The 19,940-nt window shown below is 42.7% G+C and overlaps 1 protein-coding gene across 1 annotated transcript in view; it reads right to left on the reverse strand.

Moving 5' to 3' along the window:
- Positions 1–336: 336 nt before the first annotated feature.
- The window catches only part of KLB (klotho beta), a 30,811-nt gene continuing 11,207 nt past the window's right edge, over positions 337–19,940 (reverse strand). The window contains exons 2-5 of the mRNA XM_069493838.1: positions 12,429–12,939; positions 10,125–10,393; positions 3,520–4,663; positions 337–1,016 (exon numbers count right to left, since the gene is read on the reverse strand). Of these exons, the coding sequence (XP_069349939.1) occupies positions 631–1,016; positions 3,520–4,663; positions 10,125–10,393; positions 12,429–12,939 (2,310 nt within the window). The 3' untranslated portion in view covers positions 337–630. The remainder of the gene's footprint in view (positions 1,017–3,519; positions 4,664–10,124; positions 10,394–12,428; positions 12,940–19,940) is intronic.

The raw sequence follows: 19,940 nt of genomic DNA on the forward strand, positions 1-19,940 counted from the left end.
TGAGTCTAGATCTCCTTAATCATGTGATCTTTCCATGAGATGAGTTTTGCAAGATATATGTTACTTTATTTTAAATCAGATCTTATAATAAGAGATCACAAAATTAGATGTTTCATAAGTGGGAATTTTTATTTCTGTTGAGAAAAACGAAGGGACTGATGCACAGTCTGTGCTGTAACTGGCTGGAGACAAGCACTGACCCTACTGTGTTTCTTTTCATGTGAGAACCACCCTGACCTAAAGGAGAAAGCACCTTGTTAGAGTGACAGAATATATTGCTATCTAATTTAAAGAAGAGTTTAAAATCCCTGCTATAGAGTCTACAAAACAAAGCTTTGTTTTTAAAAAATAATTTATTTTACCGTAAGTAGCTATTGGTATTTAGACAAGAAAGCTAGAGATGATGGGAAACAGCTCATCAAACTTGAAGAAGCGGTGAATTCACTGGTGTCAACACCTGAGGGAAAATTCATTTAAACCACACATCAGAGACATCGACTGTCATCACTTTGGTTACCATTCTATCTCAGATTGTCTCTTTCTACAACACAGGTATATCTCCTGTAAGTTACCAGTATAGGGAACTGGAGTGAATTTTTAAACTGTCGTGCAGACAAAAATAAGACCGGTTTAGCTAAGAACTCTCTTGTGGCCTTTCTTTAATGGTATGTGTTGTAAGTTCTTTGCTTTCCAAAATTTTCTTCTTTTTTGCTTATGAAAAATGGTAATTGATAAAAGAACCAGGGTCGAGAAGAAGCAACAACCCAAGAATATCAGCGGTTTTTTCTGCACAAGGAATAAGCAGACAGTGCACTCTTTGTTTCTTTGAGTCTGAGTGCAGCTAGGACTACTGTTCTCAGAAGGGAAGCCACTGTTGCCGATCAGTTTGTTGTAAAACTGTATTGAGGACTTAGCTTTAAAATCAGATGAGAAGAATCCAAATCTGGGTTTAGATTTTTCTTCAGTCAGTTTGAATGCATAGTAGCCTTTGATTTTGACTTTATCAATCAGGTATGCTGAAAAATATCAGAAATGAACATTATTAATCACAAATGGACTATGAAATATCTTTGAATAAAAATTTAGTTTTCATTGAAACAAGCTATAGTTATGCCCATAAAAATTTAGTGATTGTTAAAGGGTTCTTTAATGTTTATTATTTTATGATCCATGTAAAGAAGATGAAAATGTGTTGATTTAAATCTAAAAAGAAATTTGAAGTACAACCGATGCATAAATAATCCAAAATTGGAGAAAAAATTGAATTTCAGAACCAGAGCCATGAGAGTAAAAGTACTTGTCACTTTCGTTCAAAGGGTCACATGCGGAATAATCTTGCCTGTTTGGCCTTATTCTGAACCTCAGATGTGCTCTTGTTGCCTAGTAACCACACTGGGTTTCTCTTAGTCACTTATTGTCCTGGGAAGCTGTTTCACACCCTCTCTGCCTTCTCAAACTCACAGCATCTCCTCTGTCATGTTTGTTTTGAGGTGATAACCTTGCTTCTTACTTCACTGAAAGATTGAAGCACTCAGAATTTCTTCTTTCTCCCACAGTCACATCTACCCACCTCCTGATATCTGCACCTTCATTCCTTTTATTATGGATGACTCCTCGTGAGTTTTTTCTTTCTACTCAAGGACATTCATTGCTCTATCTGCTCTCTTTTTCTCATGGATCAATTTTTCCTCCTGGATCATTTCCATATAAAGATGCTATAACTTCTGACCTTTTAGTAAAACCAAAAACCTCCCTTGATTGCACATCTCCCTTCAGCTGTCTTTTACAGCATTGGCTCCTGTTTAGTCTTTTTTACTGATTCCTTATCTCTGACTTCTGAAGTGTCCCAGAGCTCAGCCCTATGCTTTTTCTCTTAGTGATTTCATGCAGCTTTATTAAATACCATCCATTTGTTCTTGACTTCCAAATTTTTATCTCAGCCCTAGACCTCTCCTGAAACTGAGACTCTTCTATCCATTAGCCTACTTGACATCTCTGGATATCTAACAGACATCTCAAACTTAATCTGTTCCTACAACAGTCTCCCCCAACCTGGTAAATGGCCACTTCATTTTAATTGCTCAAGCCAAAACCTTGGAATCATTCTTGACTCCCTTCTCACACTCCACTTCCAATCCTGTTGACTTTACCTCCAAAATACTTCCATTCTCACCATCTCCACTCTTAACCTGATCCAAGCCACCATCATCTCTCGCCTAGACTACTGCAGCTCTCCTTGTTTCTGTTCTTGCTCCTTGCCATGTGTTCACAAAAGAGCAGCCAGTGATTCTTTTTAAAGGTAAGTTAGATCATGTCACCTGTTTAAAACCTTCCAGTGCCTTCCTATTCTCCACAGAACTTTTTACCTCTGGCACACTGTATCTTAAATGTTGATTTATATCCTGCAAAAATAAAGGCTCTATAAGGACAGCTATCTTTATTTTGTGCAGTGGTGATAGAATGCCCAGAAAAGTTTTCGTCCATATTAGGTGCTCAGTAAATATTTGTCAAATGAATAAACATCTGGGGTCTTTTTGTTGCTTCAACAAATCTATCCTGAGCATCCAGCTGTTCGGGAGGCTGAGGCAGGAGGATTGCTTGAATCCAGGAGTTCAAGATTGCAGTGAGCTGTGATTGCAACACTGCTCTCCAGCATGGGTGACAGACCCTGTCTCTGAAAAAAGTAAAAACCCTTGACCCAATGATGCCATATTGGGCAATTGATCCTACAGAGATCAGAAATGAGGACGAAGATTTCTGTACAAAGATACCTATTTTTTAGTAGCAAAAACTTAAAAACCTAAATATCAAACATTAGAGGGGTGGTTAAGTACATGAAGATATGTCCATGTGGTGGAATATTAAGCGTCAAGGAATTTTTAATGATAAGGAACACATTTTTAAAAGTTGGATACAAGGCTATTATAGTATGGGCTTGATTGTATTAAAAATGCCGAGCAAGTGATCCAAAATACTGACAGTGCTTGTCTTGGGAAGCGACATTTCAGGTGGTTAGTTATTTTAATTATTTTTTTTAAGAGACAGGGTCTTTCTCTCAACCCAGGTTAGAGTGCAGTGGCAGGACTCATAGCTCACCAATTTCGAACTCCTTGGCTTAACCTCCCAAGGAGCTAGGACCATAGATGAGCACCTGGCTAATTTTTTATTTTTTTGTAGAGATGGGGGTCAGGCTGGTCTCAAACTCCTGGCCTTGAGTGATCTTCCCGCCTTGGCCTCGCAAACTGCAGGGAATTACAGGCGTGAGCCACGGTTCTTGGCCTCTTAAGGTGATTTTATAAAAATACTTGTCAATTTTTCCATAATGAGCTTGTGCTACTTTTATGATTAAACATAATTCAAAAACCCAGTGGTCCATTTTTCAGGTCAAAATCCAACTGACAGTACTTGGGTGCCAAAAATCTGACACGGGCACTGATGAGCCTTCTCCACTCATTTTGTTCCTATCAATTAATGTGAGTCTCACCCTTCAGTGTATCTGAAGTGGCCTCCGAACCTCACCTTTCAGAGCCTCCTGAATGTACTTCTCCACGTAGTATTTTCGGAGCTGGTCATTTTCGAGAGACTGGTCGTCGATGCCGTTGGCGGTGATGTACACGTCCACGTCGCCGTAGTTCTTCCGGATCCACCTCAGCAGCTTGCGCTCTCCCCAGGGTATCACGGCCAGGCGGGTGGGGGAGCTCAGGCGGGTGATGTCCTGCAGAAACTGGATGTCCCTGTCCGAGTCATAGCGGCTGCCGCTCTGCTGCTCGTGCATCACGAACCTGGTGGTGAAGTGGTTCAGGGCGCAGAAGTCGGCCGCGCCGCGGACCAGCCTGCGCTCGGCCTCGGAGAAGCGGGGCAGCGCGGAGCTGGAGAGCCCGCGCCGGTGCTTGGAGGCGATGTACTCCCGCATGGCCGGCGGGTAGTCCCCGCTCTTGAAGAGCGGTTCCGCGAACCAGGCGATCTCGAACTGGAGGAAGCGCTCGGCCGCCCGCCAGTGCGAGTCGGCGTAGGGGTTGGCGGGTTCCGCCCAGTCCGAGTGCAGGGACAGCGACACGGCCCCGCGCTGGGACGGCCTGTACTGCCGGTCGTACAGGTGCCAGGCCAGCGCGTGGGCGATCAGCAGGTTGTGGGCTGCCCGGTAGGTGTCGTTACCAGTGCGGTTGTAGATGTCGCTCAGCCGGTTGGGCTCATTGATGGTGATCCAGAGCTTCACCAAGTCGCCCAGCTCGCGGAAGCACAGCCCGGCGTAGGCCTGGAAAGCCTGGGCTGTCGAGGGGTTCAGCCACCCCCCGCTGTGCAGCAGCGGCGTGGGGAGGCCCAGGTGCGCGTGGGTCGGATAGTACAGCGTGACCATTGGGGCGATGCCCAGCTTCAGCCCCTCGCTGACCACACACCTGTAGTACCTCAGAGCTTGTCGGTTCACGGCAGACAGGTTGCCAGTGGGAAGGACCGAGGCCCAGTCCAGAGCAAACCGGTAGTGCGTGACTTTCATTCTTGCCAGCATCTCCAGTTGTTTTTTGATGCTGACAAAATCTGTGCATTGAGGCGGTCGTGTTTTCAGCCTCACCCCTTCCACTCGGTGCAGCAGTCTGTTGCCGGTGGCGTTCCACACGTACAGGTGAGGGTCGCTGAACTGCGGGGAGGAAGCCGCGGCCTCGGGCTGTGAGAAACAAGCACACTGAGGTGAGGCGTGGGCTGGCAGACACGGGGTCTCGGCACGCGGTCTGCAGGAAGAGGGGCCTGGTCCTGCTCCGCCCCTCACTGACAAAAGAGAAAATAAACGATGCATATGCCCTTCCTAAGGACCGGTGAAGTCAGAGAAAAGGCCTGGTGGGATATTCTCCTTTCCAGCCCTTGAAATTTCCCAGGGAGACCAGAAAACATCGGGAAGAAACCACACCCAGGGCTTGGCTTGGAAAACAAATTGTTTAACAAAACACTGAGAAGCTGTTTTCAAATTCATTTGACCTAAAAACCCAGGTTACATGGTGGGGTTTCACACGATGCCTGTTCAAATGCATTAGGAAATTGGCTTGGTACCCTCAGTTAAAAGCAATCATGTCAGATGTATGCTAAACCCTGCCATAAATTGAAGACAAACTTGCAATTCCAACTGTAGAGGATTTCACTGAGATCAGCACTTGGGGCTGGAGGAGGCTGGTTGACCCCAGACACAATTGCTAAGAAAGGCCAGTGGGATGGGTAGGCAATGACTCCTGCATTCACTGAATGCAACTCTCTAACTCTTCCGACACATTTGCATCCGTTCTGTCTCTCCCACCCATGTGCCTCTGAGAACAAAGCATTTATTCATCCAACAGGAGAATACTAGACACTTTCTCTATGCCAGGCACTTGGGTTATGAGTGGAAAAGACCATAAAATACTCCCAGGGACTCCCAAGGTTGACTCTTGAATCTGATAGTATCTCATTTCCTGCCTCTCCACCAAGGAGAGAGTCCTAGACTCCTAGTTCTGTCCCTTTGAAACGCAGGCTTGGCAACTGTATAGTGATGGAGCAATCTCACCTGTGTGTTGTGAGGTGTGTTGTGAGGACTCTGGGAAAGTGCTCTGGCAACTTGAAAGCACTATGCAAACAATGTAGTCATGGCTCGGAGTGTTTTCCCTGGTTGCAATAACTGCCTGCTAGGCCATTGAGTCTAAATTAAAAGTCCTTTGGCTTAATAAAAACATTTCCAAATTCAAGATTACTAAGGGAAACTGAAAGCTCTGTACTTGTTTTAAAGGACTTTTTCTCCTCATGACTGAATTTAAATGCACCAGGAAAAAGAAATGATAATTAACCTTGGGTCAATATTTTCCCTCTAATTGTTTTCTTGTGTGTCATCTTTCATAGTCTAATTACAAAGCCATATCACTGCCCACTTGCCATCTGCCAACCAGTTATCTAGAACATTAAACTGAGAGAACATTGATCATGTGAGCATGAAGTTAAATCTGTATATAATTAATTATTTGAGTGAAATCCTCCTAGCCTAGATGGCCAGTGTCAGTGTTTCGAAAACTGCGAACACCATGATATTGAAAGGGTGTTTACAAAAGGCAATCTTGCCATGTGGCAAGGCAAGATCAAATAAAAATCTGTCTTACTTTTAAAAACCTCCAGAAAGCTACAGTTAGAAGTAAGAGGACCTGGTGTTTGATAGATCAGCAGAGTAACTACAGTTAACATTAATCTATTGTACATTTCAAAATAGTTAAAAGAGAATAATCCAAATGTTCCTAGCATAAAGAAAAGATAAATATTTAAGGTGATGGATATCGCTATTACTCTGACTTGACTATATGAATATATTGAATTATCACATGTACATCTGCTATGTATCAATAAAAAATTATTTTTTAAAACCTCCAGAAAGCATTAGTTTTAGACAGCAAGTGTGTATGATTAATCTGCTAAGAGATTAATTAAAGATGATGTACTCCAATCCCAACCCTAGCTCTCAGAGCTTGTTTCTAAAATCCTACTCTCCACTAAAAGGATCCCGGGCTCCTTGGGGAAATGGCTTTTTCCAGATCTAGGGCAGGAAAAGAATGAAGTGAGGCAGTGGCATATTATGCCAAAGGATAAGGAAGTGCTTAAAATCTGAAAGAGAACTGTCAAAAAGACATAGTAGCAGCTTGGAGAGGTCCCATTGGCTAAATTTGAGGACAATTTGAGCATCAAAAGGAGTAATGTCATAATGATCATAATGAATTGTAAAACATTGAACTTAAAAGAATCCAGCTAGGCGGGGCATGGTGGCTCACGCCTATAATCCCAGCACTTTGGGAGGCCGAGCGAGAGGATCGTTTAAGCTCAGGAGTTCGAGACCAGCCTGAGCAAGAGCGAAACCCTGTCTCTACTAAAAAAATAGAAAGAAATTGGCTGGATAACTAAAACATATAGAAAAAATTAGCCGGGCATGGTGGCGCATGCCTGTAGTCCCAGCTACTCAGGAGGCTGAGGCAGGAGGATTGCTTGAGCCCAAGAGTTTGAGGTTGCTGTGAGCTAGGCTGACGCCACGGCACTCTAGCCCAGGCAACAGAGCGAGACTCTGTCTCAAACAAAAAAAGAATCCAGCTAATAAATGTAGAAGGAATAATCTAATTAGAAAGTCACCATTTTACAATCTACAAAGTAATAATTAAGGCAAAGTTCATGAAGGAATGTTAAGACCATCAGGTGAAATGTTGTTGGGGAAGAGGATATTCATAGACTCTCAAAGTATCATCATCAGATTACTTTTTAATTAAAAATGGAAAAGTTACAACTTAATTAAAATATCTGGCAAATGCCACTTTGAACCAAGAAATCTGGTGATACTACTTCAACCAACCACATTGTCTTCAGTAATGAAACAAATTACTGATGTGTACCTCCTGATGTGATGCATTGAGAAGCAAATCTATGTAGTATTCTTTCCAGAAGAGAAAGTTAACTGAATATTTAAGTGATTAACTGAAGCTAATAAAGAAGCAATCAGAGAAATCCAGAACGTGAGACATTCTACAATCAGCTGGCCTGGCCTCTTCAAAAGGGTCAATACCATGAGTTTGAAGAGATTGCTCTCAGTTAAAGAAGGCTAAAGACACACCACAACCAACATGAGATCTTTGTTCGCATTCTTAATCAAAAAATTGTTTTAATGTATAAAAGACATTTTTGGAACATTTACGAAAAATTGAATGTGGATTGTATGTTAGATGATATTGAATCTAGGTTAAATTTTCTGGGAATCATAAGAATGTTTTGTTCTTAGAAGATACATGCTGAAATATTTTGGAGTGGAGTGTAAAGATGTATGCAATTTATCAATGGTTCATAAGAGAGAGAAGCAGAGATAAAAGAATTGCGGCAGCATGATAATAACTATTCGGTCTCGATAAAGGGAATATGTGTTTCTATTGTAGAAGTTTGAAATTTTTCAAAATAAAATGTTGGAGGAGAAAAGAATGCTAACGGACTAGGGGAAAATAAGATAGGAATGTGTGGGAGTAGGCATAATAATATTTTTCAAGTATTGCTTTCATTTTGTCAGTCTCCCTATAGAGGACATCTAGTTTTCTGCCCACACAGCATCTATTCATACATCCTTTGGCTAATTTTTCTTGGCAAATCATTCATCTTCACTGTTAGCCCAAGTGGTTCATGAGAAGCTGACTCTTTGCTGGGCTCCAGGGTGAGCATGAAACCCAGACTTGATAGATCACAGAAATGCTTTTCTCTGACCCACCTGATCAACTGTTGCTCCTAAAAGTAGGAGGGGCAGACATTCACAGTGTTAACCACTGGGGAACAAGTTGGGTCTTCTCCATATAGGTGGGAGAAGAAAGTCATATCTCCCAGAATCATTCTTTGCTGGGAATTTGGATAACTATAAATCTACCTGAAGTGGCTGGGAGAAGATGGCCTGCCTCTGCCATGTGGAGGAAGAGGAAGGAACTGGACAAGTAGGTGGCTGTAAAGGGGCCACAAGCTGAAGATGAGTCACTGTGTTTATTCTGCTCTGTGTATCTTTCCCCTTTTTATAACCCTGAGCTTTAACTAAAATTTTATTTAAATATCCACAGGGATTGAGATTCATAACCTGCGAACTTTGCCCAATCACAGTTTGTCCATCTCATCTCTTATATATCTCGTTTTCTTTCCAGATGCTCCTAGAATACAGGCAATAGTGTGGTATCCTGAGGTCTGCAGCACAGTGGTCAGGCGACAGACCTGGGTAACCTGGGCAAGTTACATAACCCCCCTCAACCTCAGTTTCCTTGCTTGTAAAATGGGGGTTTTAAGATTAAGCAGAAAAAATTCTTGGTACAAACTAAAGGCTTTAAAGATAGTTGTTATTATGATTTTGGAAAGAGCATTGTGCATCTGGAGGCTTAAAGACTGCCTGTTAACAGTTCTGCCAGTGCTTGTGTTACCCTGGGCAAGTTGACAGGTCTCACTTTCATCCCCTGTAAAAATGAAGGATTTGGAATGGGAACGCTCTAGGGTCTCACCTGGCTCTAAAAGGTGATCTCATTCACTTACCTGAGCACCTGCCACGTGCCCAGCACTGCTCTAGTGAGGCATGCAGCAGGCATCAAAGCCTCCAACATCCCTGCCCTCACGCATTCTAGCAGGGGGACAGAGGTGATATATACGGAAACTGTGGAAAGTACTTAGCATGTTAGGTGGTGCTGAGTGCTCCACAGAAAGGTAAAGCAGGAAAGGCGGAGGAGAGAGGACAGGGACGGGTTAGGATTGCTGGAGTGAGGGGAAGCCTTACTGAGAAGGTGATAGTTGAGGAAACATCTAAAGAAGGTGAGGAGTGAGACGTGTGTGGAGGCTGTACTGGGATATAGAGACCTCAGGAGGCAAATTATCCAACTCTATTAAATAAAAAGAATCAAAGCGCTGCTAATAATTTGCTTTTGACAAGAAAAAAAATCTAAAATTATTTTCCATATAATTTTGACACTACTAACAAATGCCTCACCCAGAAAGACTATCGATTCCCTCTAGACTGTGTGCGCCTGGAGGGCAGCTCCTTCGCTTCCCCACCTCCATCACTGAGTGTGAGTTCTGGCCATAAAAAGCTCTCAGCAAGCATTCATCACCCTTCTCCCTTCTCTTTCCCCAACTCTCCTTCATAACCTCCCAATAATCATGGTATTTGGCCGGGCGCGGTGGCTCATGCCTGTAATTCTAGCACTCTGGGAGGCCGAGGCGGGTGGATCGTTTGAGCTCAGGAGTTCAAGACCAGCCTGAGCAAGAGCGAGACCCCGTCTCTACTAAAAATAGAAAGAAATTATATGGACAACTAAAAATATATACAGAAAAAATTAGCCGGGCATGGTGGCGCATGCCTGTAGTCCCAGCTACTCGGGAGGCTGAGGCAGGAGGATCACTTGAGCCCAGGAGTTTGAGGTTGCTGTGAGCAAGGCTGATGCCACGGCACTCACTCTAGCCTGGGCAACAGAGTGAGACGCTGTCTCAATTTAAAAAAATAAATAAATAAATAATCATGGTATTTTATACCCTCTGATGACTATCTTTTAGCTGTCATGAAATACATGAAATAAAATATTGCGTGCTTTTTGCCCCAGTCTATGGTTAATTTGGAAATAGCCACTTACCTTAAGAACAGATTCGGTGATTCCCCAGGAGAAGTCACAGGGAAACTGACCCTGCACATCTGGCGTGGATTCTTTTAAAGTAAAACCATTTTCTCGTATGATCTGTTTATAGTAATGTGCCGAAGACTTGGGTATCCTTTCTTTCTGTTTGCTATTACAATCCACATAAAATAATCCTCGGCGGGTAGTGTAAGCATCCTGCCATTCAAAGCCATCCAGGAGAGACCAGGCAGTATAACCAAACACTTGGATTTCATCCAACCTCATTGCTGCACAGAGAAAAGAAAGCAGAGATGTTCAGAGGCCTAAACACTCTAGTTCATGTTTATAGTCTCACTAACAACGTGCCAGGGGACAGTATATTGTGAAACCAACCTTTTTCCTAATTTGCAGGCCTGTTACATCAAATAGAAAACTAATGTTTATACTTGAAAAGGGCAGTTACTTTCACCCAGAATGGTACCCCCTGCCCTCGAAACAAGTGAATGACACAGTTAAAGGATCAAATTAGAAATATTTCTGAGACTTAGTGCGCAAATCTGTGTCAGGGGGCATGGTAATTTCCAGAACCCTTTGGGACCAATGCAGATGTCTGCTCGTGACCAAGAGTTTCTCATTTCCAGTTTGGGGTGGTTCCTGTCTGTGGACAAGTTATCCATTCTATGAAACTATTCTTCCAGGACTGAAAAATCCGCTGTTAGAATTGCCAGCAGTGAATGTGGATGTAAGGAGGCAAAGTGATGAATGCGAACGGGAGCCAGCGTGGCTGAGGGCAGAGGGCCCAGGGCCTCGTCCTGCTGTGCCGCTGGGAGGGTGCTCCTGGGCAGGTTTCCTGGCCTCAGTTTCCTCATTTCTAAACAGAAAGGATTGAAAAAGACATCGCCAAGGACCTTTCTAGCTTGAAAACTCTGGTTCAGTAACTTCTAGGAATCCGGTAAAAATGAAATATGAAAATTAAGAGCAGCAGTCAAAACAAATACCCAAATCGGCCCTGAATCATCTTTCTTTTATTAAAAGCATTCATTTCTCTCATAGAAATGCCTCATCTCTGCATTTTTGGATTCTAAATTTTTTTACATTTATTTTTATTTATTTATTTTTATTGAGACAGAGTCTCACTCTGTTGCCCTGAGTGCCGTGGCATCAGCCTAGCTCACAGCAACCTCAAACTCCTGGGCTCAAGCGATCCTCCTGCCTCAGCCTCCCAAGTAGCTGGGACTACAGGCATGCGCCAGCACACCCAGCTAATTTCTTTCTATTTTTAGTAGAGATGGGGTCTCCCTCTTGCTAAGGCTGGTCTCAAACTCCTGTGCTCAAGCAATCTTCCCCCCTTGGCCTCTCAAAGTGCAGGATTACAGGCGTAAGCGGCAGTGCCTGGCCCATTTTTGGGGGGTTTTATCACTGACATTCTTTTCCTAAAAGGTAGAAAAATCCATGCCAAAAAGATTCCAAGAAGGCCCTATTTCTAGTCCCTTGCTGGTGCTGGATCCTGAGGACAATGTAATGGTAATGTCTGGGGAATAGGCACCCCCTCTGCCCACATGCATGACATTTGACCCCAGCCCTATAGGCACTGTCCTCTGCCCTGGCCCCCATGTGCGTGTGGCCCATGGTTGGGCCTGGCTCCATTCCATGTTGCTCCTCCCTGCAACTTGGGGCAGCAGGGGCCTGCTCTGGATAATCCCTGAAGACTCTGTTCTACAGATCCTGGGAGTTTCCTCCGGGCTCGTGCCTTCTAAAGAGAGCTGCAGAGTTTTAGTAAGGTCCACAGAGAATTCCTTTTATTTGAGTGAAATGGAGCCCAACTCTTTAAGGAACAGAACCTGAGCTTGTCTGTGGCTCCATCATTTCTATCAGCCACTGTAGATGTCACTACTTGAGTAATGGAAAAGGAATGAGGGGTAAGCAGGGGCCAGAAGAAATCTCCAGGAGCCATGGAAATTACTCAGCTCTGTCTTCAGACCTTTTGATGGATCAGTCATGTCATAGAACATAAGGATCACTATTTCAAGAGCATTCAGCATCTTAGAATAAAATACTGCTGTTAGGAAACTTTAAACACATCTCTTTTAACACTGAAAGAATGAAACATCTTGCCAATTAAGAATGTAGCTCTTTAGTCTGAAATTATTTTGTTCTCAAACTTATTTTTAAAAGGACATGGGAGTAACATAAAAAAAAGGTCTGTCAACATTGGACAATACGAAAGCCCAACAATAATAATCATATATTCCAAGGTGACTTTAAATATCCTATAAGTATTCAAAAATTGTTTTTAAAAACTTGACCTAATGTGCAACCAACCTTGAAGCACCTGGTTGAGGAAATTCTTCATCATATAGATGGCTGTGGTATCTTCTGTTTTCACATGACTGTCTGTGAACCAGCCATTCTCAGCAATCAAGATTCGAGGGTTGTCATATTCCAGTTTAATCCAGTTCAGCACTTCTCTTAAATTGAGTGACACATTTTGCCCCATTTTAGCCATGGTGTTTAGGGGCTTGAAATTGTTAGGTCCAAAGGAGAAGGCAAAGAAGTCAGCGGTGCCTCTCACCTCACTCTTCTCTGCTTCAGAGAAAAGGGGTAAGACGGAGAGCAGCTGCTTCTTCATTTCCTCCGGGTAGTCGCCATCCCCATGGATAGGGTGGGCAAACCAGCCAAGCACAGAAACCATGGATTGTTGGCACTTGACTATATCCATCATGTTTTCTGATCTGTTTGGCTCAATCCAATGGGATCCCAACGTGATCGATAACCAACCCTTCTGATGTGGGCGGAAATTTATGTTATAGTTATGCCAAACTTTTGAATGAGCCTAAAAAGAAGAAAATATTATTGATCTTTATTGTCCTTGCTCACAATGGTTGTATGTGGCTGGTAAAAGGGCTTTTCACGGACAAAATTAGTGCTGCTTAGGGTGGTGCAGGGGGAAGCTGCCAGGCCTCCCTGTCTGCTCTGCATCTCCAGGGCTTCCAACCTAAAACTTAGGCTACAGGAGGGCTGAGGGGCGCGCAGAGAACCCGGGTCCAGGCTCTATGTTACTTCTCTGTTTGACTCCCTTCCCGGGCCCTCTTGGAGCAGGGTGCAGGTGAGATACCACGTAGGTTATAAGGTTGCCTCCTCTATATAAAAAGATACAGAGCAGTGATCATTCACTGTTCTACAGAATCTCCCTTGTTCCTAATTTAGAAGTCCAGGACAATGCAGGTTCCACATCCTGTAAATGGATAATAACAGAGCCCACCTCCTAGCGTTTGTCATGAGGACTGAATGAATTAACGTACGTAAACAGCTTTAGAACAGTGCCAGGAACAGAGTAAGCTCTATAAGTCTTCGCTATGATTACTATTATAAAATTGTGGCAGGCACTGCCCAAAGTGGAAAACCAAGGCAAGAATGTGGGTTTGGGGGTTAGCACACCTGGGCTTGAAGTTCAGGTGCTCACTCTGTAGCCTTAGGCAAGTTACTTAACCTTTCTGAAATCTCCTTGTATCCTCAGCTGTAGAACGAAGTTAATAACAATAACATCCTTTGTTAGGTTGTTGTCAGATTTAGAGCTTACATATATATGCACTACGTAGCACAGAATGGAGTACGCAGGAGGCACGGCCAAAAGGTGGATGCTATTATTAGTGCTCCTCCCGGAGTTTCCGTTTCCAGCCGAGCTCTGGTAACAGAGCCCTGGCTGGGCTCGTCTGTTTATAAGTGCGTGCTTCCTGAGCACCTGCTCCACGCCTGGCTCGCCCGCCCCAGGGGCTGAAATAGATGGCCCAGGAACTCGGCCTCAGGAAGCTCTTTATTGCGAAAATAAGGTTGGAATGTGTGAAAGAGAAATATACAAAGCTGAATAAAGTAAGGCATTAAATAGAAAAATAACTCAAAGCCAGAAGACATGGCCCGGCCAGGAGTCAGGAGCCATAGCTGAGGGAGGAGCAAGGCGCCAAGGGCTCCAGCGAAGCGCCGCGGCCACGCAGACGCCGGGCCGCTGCCCCGCCCGCCCGCGCGGCGGCGCCATCTTCGCCTGCCGCGCCCGCCCGCCCTGCGCACGCGCGTCTGCGCTCTGGCCTCTCCAGCGCTCCACTCTCTCTCTGCGTGTTTGTTATTTTTGTCCCACAGAGTCTGCTTTTGGTTTTGTTCCTTAGCTTTCCTCTCGCTCGCTGGAGATGTCTTAACATCAGGATGAACTATCTGAAACTGCCTTTTTGTAGGTCAAAACCAATCGATTTGAACAGTGGATTCAAACTTGATAGATCCTGTGGACACTGGAAATGTTCCATAAACCCTGTTAGGGTGGGGAAAGCAGGCATTGATGTAAGGGGCGGGGATTCCAAAACTGGTGCCACCTGCTTTTGGGTATGATTTATTTATTTATTTATTATTTTTTTTTTTTTAGAGAGAGTCTTACTCTGTCGCCTGGGCTAGAGTGCTGTGGTGTCATAGTAGCTCACAGCAACCTCAAACTCCTGGGCTCAAGTGATCCTTCCTTGGCCTCCCCAGTAGCTGGGACTACAGGCGAGTGCCACAACGCCTGGCTAATTTTTCTATTTTTTTATGAAGATGGGAATCTCACTCTTGCTCAGGCTGGTCTCGAACTCCTGACCTCAAGCTATCTATCCTCTCACCTCTGCTTTCCAGAGTGCTAGGATTATAGACTGTAAGCCACTATGCTGGACAGAAAAGCTAATTTAAATCATTTGCTGAAAGATTTTCTGGAGGAATGGACGCCTTGAGGTATTACCTCTGTCTACCTGTTCTCACATCTGATTGTCTTCAGAAGATTCTGGAACCATTTAGCACCCAAATGTTCCCAAGGATCCTTAAGAATGCTTTCCTCTCAGAGAAATGTTTAGGCTGTAGCCTCCTCCCTTGTCTCCCACCTGAGGTTGAGCTTCTGAAAGGAGTAACAGGGGAGCCTGGGACAGACTCTGTCTTAAATGATTTCAGTAGCTCTTTCTGGGCTTTTCTGGGGCTAGAATCACAACAGAAAGTCTTGAGAATTGCTTCCCCCACCTTTTTTTCCGATTCGAACCTAATGCAGCCATGCATCACTAGGATTCACAGAGGTCGTTCATTCGCTGCTCTGTTCACTGTCAGTCCCTGCAGCCTTAGTGCTTTCGTCCATAGAAGACACATTCTTCAGGGCTGCTGTGCACCTCTGATGTACAAACTGGAAAGCACTGAATATGTATAACATTTTGAGCCATAAACTAGCTGCCTTGCACATTTAGGTTTTGCTTGTGCAGACATTGAACGGAGAGTAGACGGAATCAGTATAAATGTATTAACCCAGCCCTAATAGGAATTAACCAGTCCTAACGGAAAAACAAGTGGTGGTGGGGGGAAGTTTCTTCAAAATAGATGTTCTATTGTGTATTTCGGTAACTATAATATATGAAAGATGACCTAAGCTGTGATAAAATCTTGGTTATATCAGCATTTGAATGAGAAACAGTAGAATTTAGAAGACAACAGACGTGTATCTTTGCAATACCTTTCCAAGCAAGTTTTCTGGACATACATATGTGCATATGTTGTTAGGCCCCAAGGTGACCTTCGTGTTCCACGGTGTCTCTTTCACCTTTGCTGCTATTTGCATAGGCTATCAAGGTATCTAGGGTTATCTTTGCTCTGGGCTGAAGACAGCCTCTTCGTTCTCATGTAGAGAATGTGGGGGAGGTTCTCCATACAGCACTTATGGTTATAACTTGATCCTGTTTGCCAAGGAACAAGGTAAAAAGTTTTGCTCCGAGATAGTGAGTTTGACATAAACCTTGATGAAACAGGGATATCCATCTATGTGTGTTCTCTGGCCTGACATAAAGGAGATCTGCTGGGAAAACTGAAATGGAGTTCACAGGGGGAGTGCACCCTGGGCCTGCAACGTTGCACAACAGCCATTCTGCGATCTTCCAAGGTCGGCCTCTATCTTGTACAAGGCCGGCTACCTTTGGAATGATTGATTTAAGGGAAGCTTCAACTTTTGTTCTTTAGATTCGGTAGCTTAAAGAGAAAGTCAGCTGCTTGTTCTTTTTGAGCCCAGCTATCACATCCTAATGTCATTGAGAGACAGCCGGGGCTTAATATCTCATTCTATTCACTTTTTCAGTCTAAAGTGGCAGCTCCCTTTGATGCCCCTAGACGTCCAGACTCAGATAAATTCTGTGGATGACAGGAAGCAAATAAGATAGCAGTCACAACTTTAGAAACAGAGATGAAGAAGGGATTAGAGGTCAGGAAGACATGGCAGGACGCTGGCGGGAAGAATGGGCTGAGCACAAAAGAACAAACCTAACACATCATACGTATGTATTTAAGGAACCCCAATGATTTTTAAAAAGTTAGATTTCCAAATTTGTGTGTGATTTTAGTCTTCTTTGGCTGAAATATCTTCATGTGAACTGTAAATGTATTTGTTATTAAGGCTATTTAATAAAGTATCAAATAGAAACTGTTAAAGAAAATTTATTTAAAAATTCTACACGTGTAACAAAATGTTTTCATATTTCTGTTTCCTTCCAGGCTTCTCAAACATACTTCCCAGCTAAAATCACTTTAAACATTTTTCCACCTTGTGTTTAGTCTACATAATTATGTTAACAGTATAACAATTTACCAATTTGATGAAACATGATTTACTTAGTCATCTCTCTATTTTGATAGCAATTACCTTATTTTTCTTCATTCTTTCCTTCTTTCTCGTTTCCTGTGATAAATAATTAACTTTGGGCATATAGGTTTGAATTTATTTGAATTATTTCTGTTCATTAATCCCAGGAATGAACTGCCTATTTTAAAAATTGTTTTAAATATTCCCAAATTGCTTTCCACACATTTTGTCCATTGGTGTGAGTGTTCTCTGACCATCTGCTGCAAAACATGATAGCTCTCTTTGGGGGATAAATGGCGTTCGAGAATTATAGAGAGGTGCTACTCACCTCCATGGTACTATTGGTCTTTAAAACAGGAGGCCGTGGCTCTAGTGCTAGCTCTACCACTAATTAGCTCTATGATCTTGGACATCATTTCCCTCTCAGAGGCCTGTTTTTCCTTTCATTATACTGAGTTAAAAATAGACACCCTAGAGTATTGTTGTAAAGACCGAATGAGGTAATGATATACACAAAGACCTATGAAAACAATACAAATCTAAAATTGAAGTAGTACTTTGAAAGAGCAAACTGAAAATAATTTGCTGTGGAAAATCGTGATGGAAGTCTGTGTGGGCATGAAGAGTATTCTGCAGATAGCTCCTAAGCCCTTACCTCTCCAATATCATAGCTATAAATGAAAAAAATATAATTAAATGTTTTTCCTCATTTCTTGTTTGCAGTTGATTGAGTTTTACTCATTGTTCTTTTGGACTGGGATTAATTTCAATTTGATTCATTTTTCATCTACTCAGCACTTTATAGTAAGTTTTATGCTAACTACAAATACTGCTCTTCCAGATTGTTTGTTAAATTCATTAATTTATCCTGCATTCTACAAATATTTAGTGGGTGCCTAACACATATGACCTTTACTGTTTATTGCTAAAAAATTATGTGACTATTATCCCTTAAAATATATTATGTGACAGTTATTCTTTAAAGTTTTTGACAATCTTGAGACTCTTTTGGAAACAATATTTTACCTTTATTATTGAATTTAAATATTAACAAAAGTTACCACCTTTCATAAAAAAATATTTACCATCTTTTTTTTTTTTTTTTTTTTTGACACAGGGTCTCTCTCTGTTGCCCAGGCTGGAGTGCAGTGGCCTCATCATAACTCACTGCAACCTCAAACTCCTGAAACAATTCTCCTGCCTCAGCCTCCTGAGTAGCTGGGACTACAGGCATGCACCACCATGCCTGGCTAATTTTTCTATTTTTTGTAGAGATGGAATCTCACCCTTGCTCAGGCTGGTCTCGAACTTCTGACCTCAAATGATCCTCCTGCCTAGGCCTTCCAAAATGCTAGGATTACAGGCGTGAGCCATTGCACCCTCCCTACCATCCTATTTTTAATGGTCCAAGTTCATGTTTTCTATACTTGAAATAAATCAGTAATTACATTTTAATGAATTTTCCTCCTATTTTCTTTTCAATCATTATATTTTTAAATTATTCTAACAAATCATTAATCTTCTCAGTTTGTATTGTTTCCGGATTTTCCTGTGGGAATTATGTAAAAAGTAAACTCAAACATATCTGTTCCTTCAAAACAGGCATCCTGTTATTATAGAATTATAATTTCAATTCTATTACTAAATTAAAGTAATGGCTGAACCAGAATCTAAACCTGGCAACACAAAAGGAAAAAGGTCTAGAATAAAGTTCAAAATTTGATTAAATGAAGCATTTGTGGGTTTCCCCATATTAGAAGAGAGGTTCAAAGAAATCAATATTAGTGAATTAATGCTCTACTGAAGTTCTCCTTGCCTGAGGAGAATATTTGCATGTCATCTTGTAGAATGTAGAATGATATTTTAAGCTTTCTGTTGCTATTATATTAGCAATAGCGATCCTGATAGTATTTAATAATTATTTTATGCAAAAGGACCATATCTCATGGTATAACTGAAGCTAAAATGGTCTGGGTTGGTGACTTGAAGTCTTTCCTCAGGATTTAGGAATAATGAGTTAAAGATAGTGAATATAGAAGCCATCATGGAAATTAAAAGATAGTTATTACAATAATAAAAACAAGACATATCACTTTCTTTTTTGAGACAGAGTCTTACTCTGTTGCTCTGGTAGAGTGCAGTGGCATCATCACAGCTCACTGCAACCTCAAACTCTTGGGCTCAGGTGATCCTGCTGCCTCAGCCTCCCGAGTAGCTGGGACTACAGGCGTACGCCATGACACTCAGCTAATTTTTCTATTTTTTGTAGAGATGGGGTCCTGCTCTTGCTCAGGCTGGTCTCAAACTCTTGAGCTCAAGCTATCCTCCCAGAGTGCTAGGATTACGGGCATGAGCCACCATGGCCGGCCTGTATTTCTTTTCTTACAGAGGATCCTCCCATGTTGTAAAAGCCTCAGTCTCATGCAGTGTGGATTCACACCTGGCCTACTGGCTTCTTGAATGCAGGGACTGTATCTATTTTGCTCACAGTTGCGTATTCAGATGCCCAGGGAAGGGCTTGGCATAGAATAGCTGTTGAATGTGTGCGCACTATGGATCAGCTAGTTTCTTGGTTACCTGACGTACATTAACGATAATCCAGTTTCTATAAGGCTAGTCTTATTTTTCCCATTTTAGAAAAGAAACTGAGGCTGGGCGCGGTGGCTCATGCCTGTAATCCTAGCACTCTGGGAGGCCGAGGCGGGTGAATTGCTCGAGGTCAGGAGTTCGAGACCAGCCTGAGCAAGAGCGAGACCCCGTCTCTACTAAAAATAGAAAGAAATTATCTGGCCAACTAAAATATACAGAAAAAATTAGCTGGGCATGGTGGCACATGCCTGTAGTCCCAGCTACTCGGGAGACTGAGGCAGTAGGATCACTTGAGTCCAGGAGTTTGAGGTTGCTGTGAGCTAGGCTGACGCCACGGCACTCTAGCCCGGGCAACAGAGTGAGACTCTGTCTCAAAAAAAAAAAAAAAAGAAAAGAAAAAGAAAAGAAAAGGAACTGAAGTTTATAGAGGCTGTGCAGTGGTGGAGGTAGGATTTGAAGCCAGGCCTCTCTAATCACTTTACCAACCCATCCTGCTTTCTATGTATCCCGCATTTCTAAATCTTGAAGCTGTTCAGGAAAGGCCATTTGATATACTGTGTTAAGATTATATCTTCTTTCTGCTGTAGTTGGTTATTAAAAGAACTAAATAGTCCTAGAAT

Source organism: Eulemur rufifrons, chromosome 19, assembly GCF_041146395.1.
Source record: "Eulemur rufifrons isolate Redbay chromosome 19, OSU_ERuf_1, whole genome shotgun sequence".
Classification (NCBI taxonomy): Eukaryota; Metazoa; Chordata; class Mammalia; order Primates; family Lemuridae; genus Eulemur; species Eulemur rufifrons.